General features: G+C 43.6%; 1 protein-coding gene across 1 annotated transcript in view; it reads right to left on the bottom strand.

Annotated features, from left to right (window-relative positions):
- The window catches only part of SH2D4B (SH2 domain containing 4B), a 1,234,963-nt gene that overhangs the window by 799,245 nt on the left and 422,983 nt on the right, over positions 1 to 12,735 (bottom strand). The window contains exon 7 of the mRNA XM_069240651.1: positions 9,656 to 9,803. Within this exon, the coding sequence (XP_069096752.1) occupies positions 9,656 to 9,803 (148 nt within the window). The remainder of the gene's footprint in view (positions 1 to 9,655; positions 9,804 to 12,735) is intronic.

Raw genomic sequence — 12,735 nt, 5'->3', positions numbered from 1 at the left:
TGTGGTACAAAAGTTTACATATGACAGTTACAGCACATTTCAATGCATCATGCTTTGTTTGTACCCTTATTCCCCACACTGTTGAAAATCAAGAAATAAGAAGGGTTCAAGAATACCTATTTCTCATATGTTTGATAACCCTTATGTCATGCTGCGTCAAAGGGAGTGTGCAATTTCATGGCAGTAATTTTTCAACATCAAAATGGAATTCCACAGCAATATTAGAAGAGCAAGCTTAATCAATGTTTCAGGATTTTAGCAAGCTTGAAAAGCCTGGAATTCTACTTAAAACAGTGGCAGATGAAGCCTGAAGACTACTAAATGTAATAACGAGAGTGAGTCCACCTGTGAACACTGGCCACAGTTAACATTCAAGGCCCAGGATTATGTGGGGGGCAGTGGCAAAGAAATATGACGATGAACTGCCCCTCGAGAATGTTAAAGGAAAGGTATAATGATGATACAGTATATAATGTGGTATGTTAGTATATGTCCAGTTGTCGTATAGCTGGAAGGGCCTGTGCTCCATTGTCATATTAGTGTCCCAGATATTGAAAGTTCCACTACATGACAATATAACACTGGAAGATATTAATGCGCCTGCACAGGAGCAACAACATGCACTAGTATATAGATGGAAGAGGGATGTATCACTATACTTCGCCCTAAATGTGTAATCTGGGCTGGATGAGTACAGGTTGTGGAAAGGAGCTGAGGTATGGTTTGGTAGCATCTCTCCAGGAGGATTGATGCCTGCTCCACAATCCATACCCAACGCCTGTTTGTTACAACTGAGCAGATATGGCTTAATGATACTTGTAAATGGCACAGAGGGTGGATTCAGTTCCACTAAAGAAGAGATTCGAGCTATGCGCATCACCGTTATGCAAAACAGGATGTTGTTGGACATGCTAACTGCCCTTGAAGGTCGGATATGTGCCAAAATAGGGTCTTTCAATTGTACGTTCAACCCAGGAAATGACAAAGAAAATGAAACATTGACCTAGGCTATTCAAGCTCAACATACTTTAACCCCCTTGGTGCCCAGGACGAGCTGGTCCAGCTCCTCCTGCACCCGGCCTGTGGGCCTCCCACCCCTCACACCCGTCAGGGATGGAGGAGGAATCGCTTCCCATTCCACCTCCTCCCTCCTGTGGCGTCTGCTGACTTCAGCACGCAATCACTCGATGTTATTAGAGGTCGCCTCCCATCCAGTGTGATCGGAAGAGACATGCAAAGCATTTCTCTTCCGACCAGGAGGTGGGGGCAGGCAGATGCACAAAAGGAAAGGAAAGGCCTTTCCTTTCCTTTCATGCCTCTGTAAGCAGCCTGATGGTGAAGTGATTGGGCTACAGAAATACCCACTAGGCACCAGGGATTTTTTTTTGTTTATTTCATTTTATGCATAAGGGGAGAGGCCCCTTTGGCAAGGGACACTCCCTAGGGGGGCAATTAATTATTAGTCCTTTTCTGCCCCCCCGGGGATCGGCCTATTTTAATTAGGCTGATCTGCCCACAGGAGGGTGAGAACCCACTAGACACCAGGGACAGCAGGGATAATTTCTTTTTTTTTTTTTACATGTGGGGAGAAACCCCTTAGGCAAGGGTCGCTCCCCTGGGGGCAAATTGTTTTTTGGCCACTTCTGCCCCCCTTTGGCCTATTTTTTCTACGCCAGTCTGCCCCCAGGGGCAGAAACCACTAGACCTCAGGGATAAAAAATTTTAGTCTGTTTCACACAGGGGGAGCGACCCCTTAGGAAAGGGTCACTCCCCTGGGAAGCAATTTTATTTTAGGCAATTCCTGCCCACCTTGGGGGCAGATTGGCCTATTTTTCTTAGGCCAATCTGCCCCCAAGGAAACCACTAGACACCAGGGATTTTTTTACGTCAGTTTCACACAAGGGGACAAATTTATTTTAGGCCATTTCTGCCCCCTTTTGGGGCAGATCGGCCTATTTTAATTAGGCCGGTCTGCCCCCAAGGGGGACAGAAACCACTAGCCATCAGGGATTTTTTTTTTTAACAGATGGGTAGTGACCCCTTAGGTAAGGGTTACTTTCCTGTGGGGCAAGTTTGGTTTAGGCCATTTTCGCCCCCTTGGGGACAGCTTGGCCTATTTCTATTAGCCCCATCTGCCCCCAGGGGAGGGGGGGGAAGAAACCACTTAGGCACCAGGGATTGGTGTGTGTGTGTGTGTTTTTTTTCTTTGGGGGGCAGCCCCTTTGGCAAGGGTCACTCCCCATGTGGGCACATTACTGTTAGCCATTTCTTTCTGCCCCCCCCCTTTTTGGGGAAAATCGGCCTATTTTTGTAAGAGGGACAGAAAGCCCACAAGAGACCAGGGAAGATTTTGTTTAAAAAAAAGAGGGTGGGGATATAGCCATACCCCCACCCCCAAATAAATGGGGACAAAGTTGATCTCCCAAACAGTGGATAGAGGGGGCAACTACCCCCGATCCACTTCCCTGGGAGGACAGAAAGCCTACTAGATGACAGCAAATCGGAAAAAAAAAAAAAAAGTGGGGTGTTGGCTACCAACCAGTATGGGCATGGTTATGCCCCCACCCCAAGTGAAGGGGGTAACAGTCTTTTAGCTCTCCCCCCCACACTAAAACATCTTATCCCACAGCAAGCAATCGGGCATTTTAATAATTTGGGTTTTGGTTTTACATTTGGGCCATGAGAGCTTGTCTAGCTCACAAAATCGTCCCACTTGGAATGGTGAGGGTTGCACTTTTTGGACTTTGGGACGCTGCCATGTAGAAAAATCTATGAGACCTAGACACATCTGAAAACTAAACATCTGGGTGAGTCCAGGGTGGTGTGCTTCACATGCACCCCACACCATTTTTTTACCCACAATGCCCTGTAAACCTCCAACTTTGCTTGAAATCACACATTTTTCCCATATTGTTGTGATGGAAGCTTCCAGAATCGGTAGGAATCCACAACATTCCTACCACCCAGCATTGTCACATCTATACCGATAAAAATTCTGCCCTACTTGTCAGCCTAAAAATGTTTTTTTCAAACTGCCCCTTTTGGACCCGCTTTGGTTCGCCCTAATTGTCAACATGTTTTTGGCTCTTCACTGTCACAGGCACTTGGCCCACCTACACATTTTTACCGAGAGACTGAGGGAAACGTTGAGTGATAGGAAATTTCGACCAGTGCGATGATGTGATTTTTGTAAAGTAAATTTGAGGTTTGCTGAGGATTCTGGGTAAGAAAACACAGAGGGATCCATGCAAGTCACACCTCCATGGACTCCCTCGGGTGTCTAGTTTTCAGAAATGTTTGGCTTTGGTAGGTTTCGCTGGATGGCTGCTAAGCCTAGGACCAAAAACGTAGGTTGCAACCCCTGCAAGATGTGTCCACATAGTGTTTTAGAGCATTTTCTGTCACGGGCACTAGGCCTAACCACACAAGTGAGGTACCATTTTTATTATGAGACCTGGGGCAGTGCTGGGTTGAAAGAAGTTTGTAGCTCCCCTCAGATTCCAGAACTTTGCAGCACCAAAATGTGAGGACAAGGTGTTTTTTTGCCAAAATCTTAGATTTGCAAAGGATTCTGGGTAACAGAACCTGGTGAGAGCGCCACAAGGTACCACATTCTGAGTTCCCCTAGGTGTCTAGTTTTCAGATATGTCCAGGTTTGCTAGGTTTTCCTAGGTGCCAGATGAGCCAGAGGCCAAAATCTACAGCTAGGCACTTTGCAAAAAATGGGTTAGTTTTCTTTGGTAAAATGTGATGTGTCCATGTTGAGTTTTGGGGTATTTCCTGTTGCGGGTACCATTTTAATCAGGATTCTTGGGGGAATGCTGGGTGGAAGGAAATGTGTGGCTCCCCTCAGATTCCAAAACTTTCTATCACCGAAATATAAAGAAAATGTGTTTTTTTGCCAAATTTTGAGGTTTGCAAAGGATTCTGGGTAAGAGAACCTGGTGAAAGCCCCACGAGTCACCCCATCCTGGATTCCCCTAGGTGTCTAGTTTTTAAAAATTCACAGGTTTACTAGGTTTCCATAGGTGCCGGCTGAGCTAGAGGCCAAAATCCACAGCTAGGCACTTTCCAAAAAACATGTCAGATTCCCCTTGGGAGCAGGTAGGAGTTTGGGGTCTCTGAACTCACAATTTAAAAATACATCTTTTAGTGAAGTTGGTATTTAGATTGTGTGTTTGAAAATGCAATTTTCTTGCTTAAACCATTCTGTGACTCTGCCTGTTTGTGGATTCCCTGTCTGGGTTAGTTTGACATGTGGGCTGTTGGCACTTCTCCTCTAGACAGTGACACTAAGGGAGTTGGGGTGTAGCCTGCATATCCGGATGGGCCATCTGGGCTGAAGGGAGGGGAGGAGTGGTCACCAGTGGGAAGTCACACAAAAGTCAGTCATAACTTGACTTGTGTATGTTGGATTTTTGTTGTTTTGGTCTTGTTGTGTTTAGATAAATGTTATCTATTTTTTCTAAACGTGTGTTGTGTCACTTTATAGTGTTTTTACTGAGTTACTGTGTGTGTTGGGACAAATACTTTACACCTTGCTTCTGAAGTGAAGCCTGCCTGCTCGTGCCAAGGTACTGAGGGGGTGAGCTGGGGTTAACTGAGGGTGATTCTCCTTTACCCTGATTAGAGTGAGTGTCCTTGCTTGGACAGGGGGTAACCTGACTGCCAACCAAAGACCCCATTTCTAACAATACCTATTTTTCACTCTTTCTATTTCACCAAATGAATTGCTGTATACCCAGTATACAATAAAAACCTATTGCAGAGTGCAGCTCATTTACTGGTTCTGGGTGCCTAAGGTTCTTGGTGAACCTACAAGGCCTCAATATATCTGCAATCAGAAGATTCCAGCAAACATAACAGTATATTGCTTTTGAAAATCTGACAGCGCAGGAAAAAATTACAGAGTAAAATGTGGAGAAAAATTACTCTTTTACACCTCAATTTCAATTTTTTTTTTTCAGCTGTTATTTTCTGTAGGAAAGCCTTGTGAGATCTACACAAATGCCCCCTTGCTGAAATTAGAATTGTGTATACTTTTCAGAAATGTTTAGGTGTCCAGGATACAGCATTGGTTTTACACCCATTTCTGTCACTAACTGGAAGGAGTATAAAAGCCAAAAAAAATAGTAAAAATGGGGTATGTACCAGTAAAATTCCAAAATTGTGTTGAAAAATGTGATTTTCTGATTCAAGTCTGCCTATTCCCTAAAGCTAGTCAGATGGTGATTTTAGCACTGTAAACCCTTTGTAGATGCCATTTTTAGGAAAAAAACACAAGCCTTCTTCTGAAGCCCTTTTTTCCCATTTTTTTAAAACTAAATTTTAGCTATATTTTGGCTAATTTCTTGGTCTTCTCCAGGGGAACCCACAAACCCTAGCTACTCCTAGAATCCCTAGGATGTTGGAAAAAAGACACAAATTTGGCATAGGTAGTTTATGTGGACAAAATATCATGAGGGCCTAAGCGCGAACTACCCCAAATAGGCCAAAAAATGGCCTGTCACCTGAGGGGGAAAAGGCGTGGTGGCGAAGGGGGTTAAGTGACACCATGACAGAGGAGTAGAAGGCCCCCTGTGATTGGTTTTCTGACTGATCTCCTGGCTACCATCTGGCCTATCAAGTCTGTTACAAGCCTTATTACAAGTAATTATAGTTTTATTATTATGCTGCTGCTTCCAAACAATACTGAAATGCTGCCAAAAAGGAGCAATAAAGATAGTCCCTCTAGGAATGAAAACCATTGAAGACACAAGGATAGATCAGAAGGTATTGAAAATTTAACAAGAGGGGGAATGTGGAGATGGGAACCAGAACAACTCCATCTTGAGAAGAGACTCCATTTTGTGTCATTCAACCAAACAAAGGTGCAGGAATCAAACTCAGTAAATATGTGCTACGTCCTGAGTTTCAGAATGTAGATAGTCACAAGGTAAAGGCAGAGAAAAAACACAAACACTTCCAAGAAACACAGATTATCTAGAGTCAGCAGAACATTAACAGTTGCAGGGAGTGTTTGGTGGGAGTCATTTATCCAAAGGGCGTCACTTTTGTGTGTGAAAGATAGAGGCTGAGAAAGAAATCACATGGCTAACAGATTTGTTTGCGGCTTGTAATGTGTGCATCAGCTTTTTGAATTGTATAAATATTGGATGCAGTCAGATGGTCTTTGAAACTCTCCCTTGTATGTGACTTTGCAGGCAGCACTATAGTGGGTATCCCAGCCATGAAATAAAGTCTATCCTGAGAACCCAAGATGGAAGGCTATGATAATTTCTATGGGTAGAGGGAGAAAATTGTCCAGAGTTGACAGCTTTATGCTTATACGATTTAAATTCACTTAATGTTTTACTTCACCTGTGATTCTGCACTTATACAGCATGTTCTTGAGATTGATTTACATCAGTTTGGATCTTAATTTGTAGCAAAGTTTTGAACTTTAGCCTTCCCTTCATGGATTTACTGTGTAACTAAATAGTTTCCACTGTTAATTGATTTGAAGTGCTGATTTTAACTCCCCTTTACCCCTGGGGACAAATAAAAAGGGCAGTAAGAAGAAGAGGAGCAAGAATATGGGTTCCAAGTGTTATCACTGGCATGCAACTACCTAACAGGATTAAAGAACATTCAGATATTGTGGCGGAAATATGTTGTAAGTGGAAATTAAAACCATAATATTGTGGTATAACACCATTAAGAATGTCTGCATTGAAACATTTGCAAGCTTTTCATTAGTCTCAGTGGGTCAGGAGATAGGTTTTTGCCAGTCAGGTTTATTTTAAAGCCTAGTAAGACTCAAAAAGTGTTGAACAGATACCAGAAATGACAACCTGTGGCTACCTATCCCCAATCCTTCCTGCCACTCTGAGTCTCTCAACTTATGGCAATTGGAGTGATTTCTTGACAGCCAGTACTTCTGATTTTTTGATTGGACATTCAGCATTGGTGTTAGAAATGGGATCTTTGGTTGGAAGTCAGGTTACTCCCTGCCTAAGCAAGGACCCTTACTCTAGTCAGGGTAAAGGAGAATCACCCTTAGTTAACCCCCCTCACCTCCTTGGTAGCTTGGCACAAGCAGGCAGGCTTAACTTTAGAGTCTAGGTGTAAAGTATTTGTACCAACACACACAGTAACTCACTGAAAACACTACAAAATGACATGACACAGGTTTAGACAAATAGGTAAAATGCATCTAAACAAAACAGGACCAAAACGACAAAAATCCACCATACCCAAGTCAAGTCATGAATTAATAAGCAAAAAGAGTCTTAAATCCTTAGAAAACAGTGCTAACGCTGTTGGCATGAAAAAGTACCTGGGTTGCGTCAAAAATAACACCGCACAGTTGAGCGTGCATCGGAAAAGGCCAGCGATGTGTTGATTTCTCACTCACAAGCGAGACTGTGCATCATTCCTCCTCTAGTCGGGTCGGCGTCCGTCGTTTTTCCTCTCCGCATGAGAGTGATGCGTCGACAGGAACCTCGGGTCTGGGCAGGCTTTCCGTCGTTTTTCCGTGCCCAGCGAGGTTTGCATTGAAAATCCTGCTGCACGGTATCAGCAAAACTGCGCTATGTGGGTTGAAACATTATCAGCCTCCGTCAGCGGGTGTTGTGCGTCGTTTCTCCAGCCGCGTGCGTCGATCTTCCAGGTGGAGCATAGATTTCAGCCATGAAGCTGGCGGCGCGTCATTTCTCAGCTGTGTCTCAAAAGGCGTGTCGAAATTTGCCCCGCACGGCGGTCTGTGCGTGGATTTTCAATCTTGGTCTGCAAGCTTCACCTTCCAAGGCCCCAGAAACTGGATAGGGCACCACTTGATAGGGCAGGAGTCTCAGCAGAGAGTGCAGGTGCTGGCAGGAGAAGTCTTTGATGGCCCTGAGACTTCAAAAACAGGAGGCAAGCTCAAAGACAAGCGCAAGCCCTTGGAGATTTCTTCACAAGCAGGAATGTACAACAAGGTCCAGTCTTTGACTCCTTGCACAGGCAGAAGCAGCAACTGCATGATAGCCCTACAAGGCACAGTCACAGGCAGGGAAGCACTTCTCCTCAGCTCTTCAGCTCTTCTCCAGGCAGAGGTTCCTCTTGATGTCCAGAAGTGATCTAATTTCCAGGGGTTTGGGTGCTCTTCTGATACCCATTTTGGACTTTGAAGTAGGCCTACTTCAAAGGAAAGTCTATCTCATTTGTGAAATCCTGCCTTTCCCAGGCCAGGCCCCAGACACACACCAGGGGGTTGGAGACGGCATTGTGTGAGGGAGAGAACAGCCCTTTCAGATGTAAGTGACCACTCCTCCCTTCGCCCCTAGCACAGATGGCTCATCATGATATGCAGGCTACACCCCAGCTCCCTTTGTGTGACTGTCTAGAGCTGTGGTCTCCAAACGTTTTAATGCCGGGTCCCCCCAGTTGAAAAATAAAAATCATTGGGCCCCCCGCAGAACTTTTCGCAATTATTTTATAACAGTGGCAATGTTTAAATGTGTCTAGACCTATTTAAACACTGCAGTTCAGTACTGTTACCTTTACCATAATGCAATAACATGCTTCTGCTTAAAACAAAGCCCTGCTTCTTTTGGCCACAGTCAGGTACCCGCTTGGTATCACTTAAAGTCCCCCCAGGGGGCCCGCCCCCCGTTTGAAGACCTCTGGTCTAGAGAGAGGTACAAACAGCCCAACTGTCAAACTAACCCAGACAGGGAATCCACAAACAGACAATCACAGAAGGGTTTAAGCAAGAAAATGCCCACTGTCTAAAAGTGGCATTTTCAAACACACAATCTCAAAACCAACTTTATTAAAAGATTTATTTTTAAATTGTGGGTTCAGAGACCCCAAATTCCAGATGTCCATCTGCTCCCAAAGGGAATCTACACTTTAATCATATTTAAAGGTAGCCCCCATGTTAACCTATGAGAGAGATAGGCCTTGCAACAGTGAGAACCGAATTTGGCAGTATTTCACTGTCAGGACATATAAACCACATTAGTATATGTCCTAAAATAATCATACACTGCACCCTGCCCATGGGGCTACCTAGAGCCTACCTTAGGGGTGTCTTACATGTAAAAAAAGGGAAAGTTTAGGCCTGACAAGTGGGTACACTTGGCAAGTCGAATTGGCAGTTTGAAAACCGCACACACAGACACTGCAGTGGCAGGTCTGAGACATGATTACAGGGCTACTAATGTGGGTGGCACAACCAGTGATACAGGCCAAATGGTAGCATTTGATTTACAGGCCCTGGGCACCTCAAGTGTGCTTTATTAGGGACATACTAGTAAATCAAATATGCCAGTCATGGGTAAACCAAACAACAATACAATTTACACGGAGAGCACATGCACTTTAGCACTGGTTAGCAGTGATAAAGTGCTCAGAGTTCAAAAGCCAACAAAAAAAAGTCAGAAAAAATAGGAGGCAGGAGGCAAAAAGATCGAGATGACCCTGTAAAAGGAAAAAAGTCCAACAATTAGAAATCTATTACTTCCTAACACTGAGGAAAACACAAAGGTTGTGAGAGCCGGAATAGCTGCAAAAGTCTCAGCCACCCGCAATTCCTTATGTCTGCAATCCAGTTCAGCTTTTGTCCCCCACATCCTCACAACAAAATCTTCAGCCCCTGACATGCGGGTGGTGTAAAATCGAAATTACTCACGCTGCTCTTGCCACTGCTCCTCATCACTCTCATTGCGCTGGCTCTGCTGCTGAGCTTCTTTCAGACTCAGGTACAGCTCCTTTGCTCGCAGCTCTTCTTGTCGCCGTATTTCTTCCTCCTCGCTCTGTCTCTCTTCTTCTTCTCTTTTCTGTAATCAAGCAATAATGAGATATAAATAGCTATTTGGGTGTCACAATGTGGCCATCATTTAGGTGGTTCTCCTTTCTCATTCATAGTAGCCCGTGCCCAACCCTCAATGGTGGATTAACCCTACTTTGTGACATCACCATAAAAATAATACCCATTACCACAAAATATGTAACATTTATACATACTGTATACATTTGTGTATGCTGACTGTTTGAGTAAGATTAATTTGGGAACATATTTATGTCCTGTGGCGGTTATATAGATCTTCCTTTAGTTTGGTTTTGTTTCTTTTTGCCTCTCTCAATAATGGTGCCCGTTTGTGGAATTTATTTTGTATCTTCCTAAGATTTTATCTAATTAGTTCTGTGAGTATGCAACATTACACTGTACATAACCGAAATGAGCAATTAACTGAATTACTGTGTTCAATATTGTATGACCACTCGAATAAAAATTAAAAAGTGAGATAAAAATCTCTCAGTCTTTTCCCTCGCTTGACATCTATTTACTTTCTTACAAGTACAGTATCTTAGCTTTGGCTGTAAAGTAGGCTAATCCCGTTTACATAAGAGATATTGTATCTGTCACTTCCTGCAGGTGATGTCATTAGACATGCAAATGAGTCACTCTAACCCCAATAATTTGTTTAGGACTTCAGCCCTACTCAATAGGTCAGGCACTTTATCAGTCGGACACTAAAATGTCAGGCGAGTGTGGAGAAAACAAGGTGGTGGTTGTGAGGTTTGTCAGTAGCCCCAGGAGACGGAACCCACCAAACAGAGACACCACAGCAGACTGGAAAATGGGACTTAACTCATATATTTCACGTGACGTAAACAACATTGAAGGTCAGTGTCCTCTGTGATCGCTAACATAAATACTGTCACTTATTCAAAATAGGTAAATCCCTAATTAACGAGCTAATTAGTTAAAATAAATTCCTATGGTGCGCTGTGTATATATAGTATATGCGGATACAGTGATTGCAGGTGACTTGCAGATTTCAACAGAACCGCAACCATGACCAACGTATTACTAGCACTTAAAATCGACCTGCAGATGGAGAGTTTTATCTGCAGCGCATACATTTGCTGCTGCCAAGGAAAATTATGTGCTCCGGACTCCAAGCAGTGACAGCAAAACGACCGTTGTCTGAAAGTTCACTGTGGCTCGGGAGCAAGCCTGAGCAAGGCGGTTCAAAAGAGGACAGTTTTACAGAGTGGAAGGAGAGGCGTCTGACTGAGTGTGTTAATGACTCAGTTAGTGGAGCACGGGATTTGTTTTTCGATCGCTGGCTGAACACAGGAGGCTCTCTCTTTCGCTAACACCCGGGAAAGATGGCGCATTAATGAATCGACGAAGTTATAATGGAGCTCGCGACGCAAGCGCCATTACCACAGCTTTTATGGTCGCATTAGCCAGTCGTGATTAGCACACGCATAATGAAAACAAAATGAGCTCCCTGTGATGCCAGCAACAATCATGTTCAATCGAAAGGGAAAGCAGATAGGAAGTTAGGCTCACAGCAAGAAGGTGTCTGGGAGGATACACCTCAAAATAAGAGTACGAGTCTGATTTTATGTGGTGAAATAGCATTGCCGTTTAAAAGGCTTAATTTGTGCCGCTGGTTGCATGTGGTGTGCACCAGCACTTATTTCTGGGAAACTGCATGTTTTTTTATCATTAAGCGATGACCTTATGCAAGAGAAACATAGAGGGGAAAGTGAGGGAGGAGAAAGAGAAATATAGGAACAGAGTTAGTCAGCTATAAAGCTGGGATTAAAAAGAACCAGACGGTGAGGTAAAGCGACAGGAATTTTAGGGTGGTGTGAGAAAGTAGAATAAGTGGGAATCAGGCAAAACTAGACAGCCTTGGTATGTCAACCATGAATGCCAATTCAACCAAACACCAGGAGGAGCAGAAGTGTTATCACAGGTCATGTGACCCTTGATTACCATATAGATGTTATATGCAAAATCCACCATTTAAATAAGGATACCACTGTGTAGTGTACCATAAAGTACATGCAAACTTATAAACTGAGTAATTCAGAGAACAACTTTAAGTTCTCCGGTAATAGACAGATAAATCCTCACAGCAGAAAGCAAACCACACACAGCACAGTTAAAAGTAATCTCACGACTGTCAGAAATACGGATATGAAGTGACCACAACTCGCACAATCTAGTTACAGGCATAGAAAGGCATTTACGGCACCTTACATATCTAAGTCGTCACAAAAGCAGTGAATCAGTAACAGTGCACATTCATAGTGAACAATATGAAATGAACTGCCTCTAGATGTCTAGGGAATTAAACTGCATCATCCAGGGAGTTGTTTGCACAATTAAAAAAACTGTGAAATACCACAAGCACATGCTTTACAATGTATCACGTGCAGTGCTCATTGTATTGTGTATTTTTAAACTGGGCTGCCATAATATGGTGTTCACAAATTAGAGCTACGCAGTGCCTTATAAAAGATTATTCCATTTAAAAAAAGTTTAGTGGTCCAACAACATGTTAGGCTTCCTCAAATGGAATTGCAAGTTCGAAAGTTCCAGAAACCAGCGTTTGTAGCGCAGTGTCTGCTGGTGGCCAAGGGGTGGAAGTAACCGGGCAGGAGACATACTCACTCATTTTGGAGTAACATCTACTACCACTTTCATTACTCAAATTATGCCCATCAATTTAGCTCTGGGAGCCTCATCAACTCTAAAGTTCTAGTCTTTTCAGTGAAATTATTTGGCAGACACATCCATGCTGTACCTTTTTATCCAGATTTGGTTTAAAGAGGCTGCCCGGTAACAGAGCATTCCATCTTGAGACTTTGGGCTCCGCTTCGATGAGCTACACGGGTTCTGAACCTGAGTGGGCAGTGGAGAGCCCAGTAACTCAAGAGGTTATAAATCAGTGAAAACTGAGAAGT

This window comes from Pleurodeles waltl, chromosome 6 (assembly GCF_031143425.1).
Source record: "Pleurodeles waltl isolate 20211129_DDA chromosome 6, aPleWal1.hap1.20221129, whole genome shotgun sequence".
Taxonomy (NCBI): domain Eukaryota; kingdom Metazoa; phylum Chordata; class Amphibia; order Caudata; family Salamandridae; genus Pleurodeles; species Pleurodeles waltl.
The sequence above is the reverse complement of the archived record's forward strand: the minus strand, read 5'-3'. Positions and strand labels throughout refer to the sequence as shown.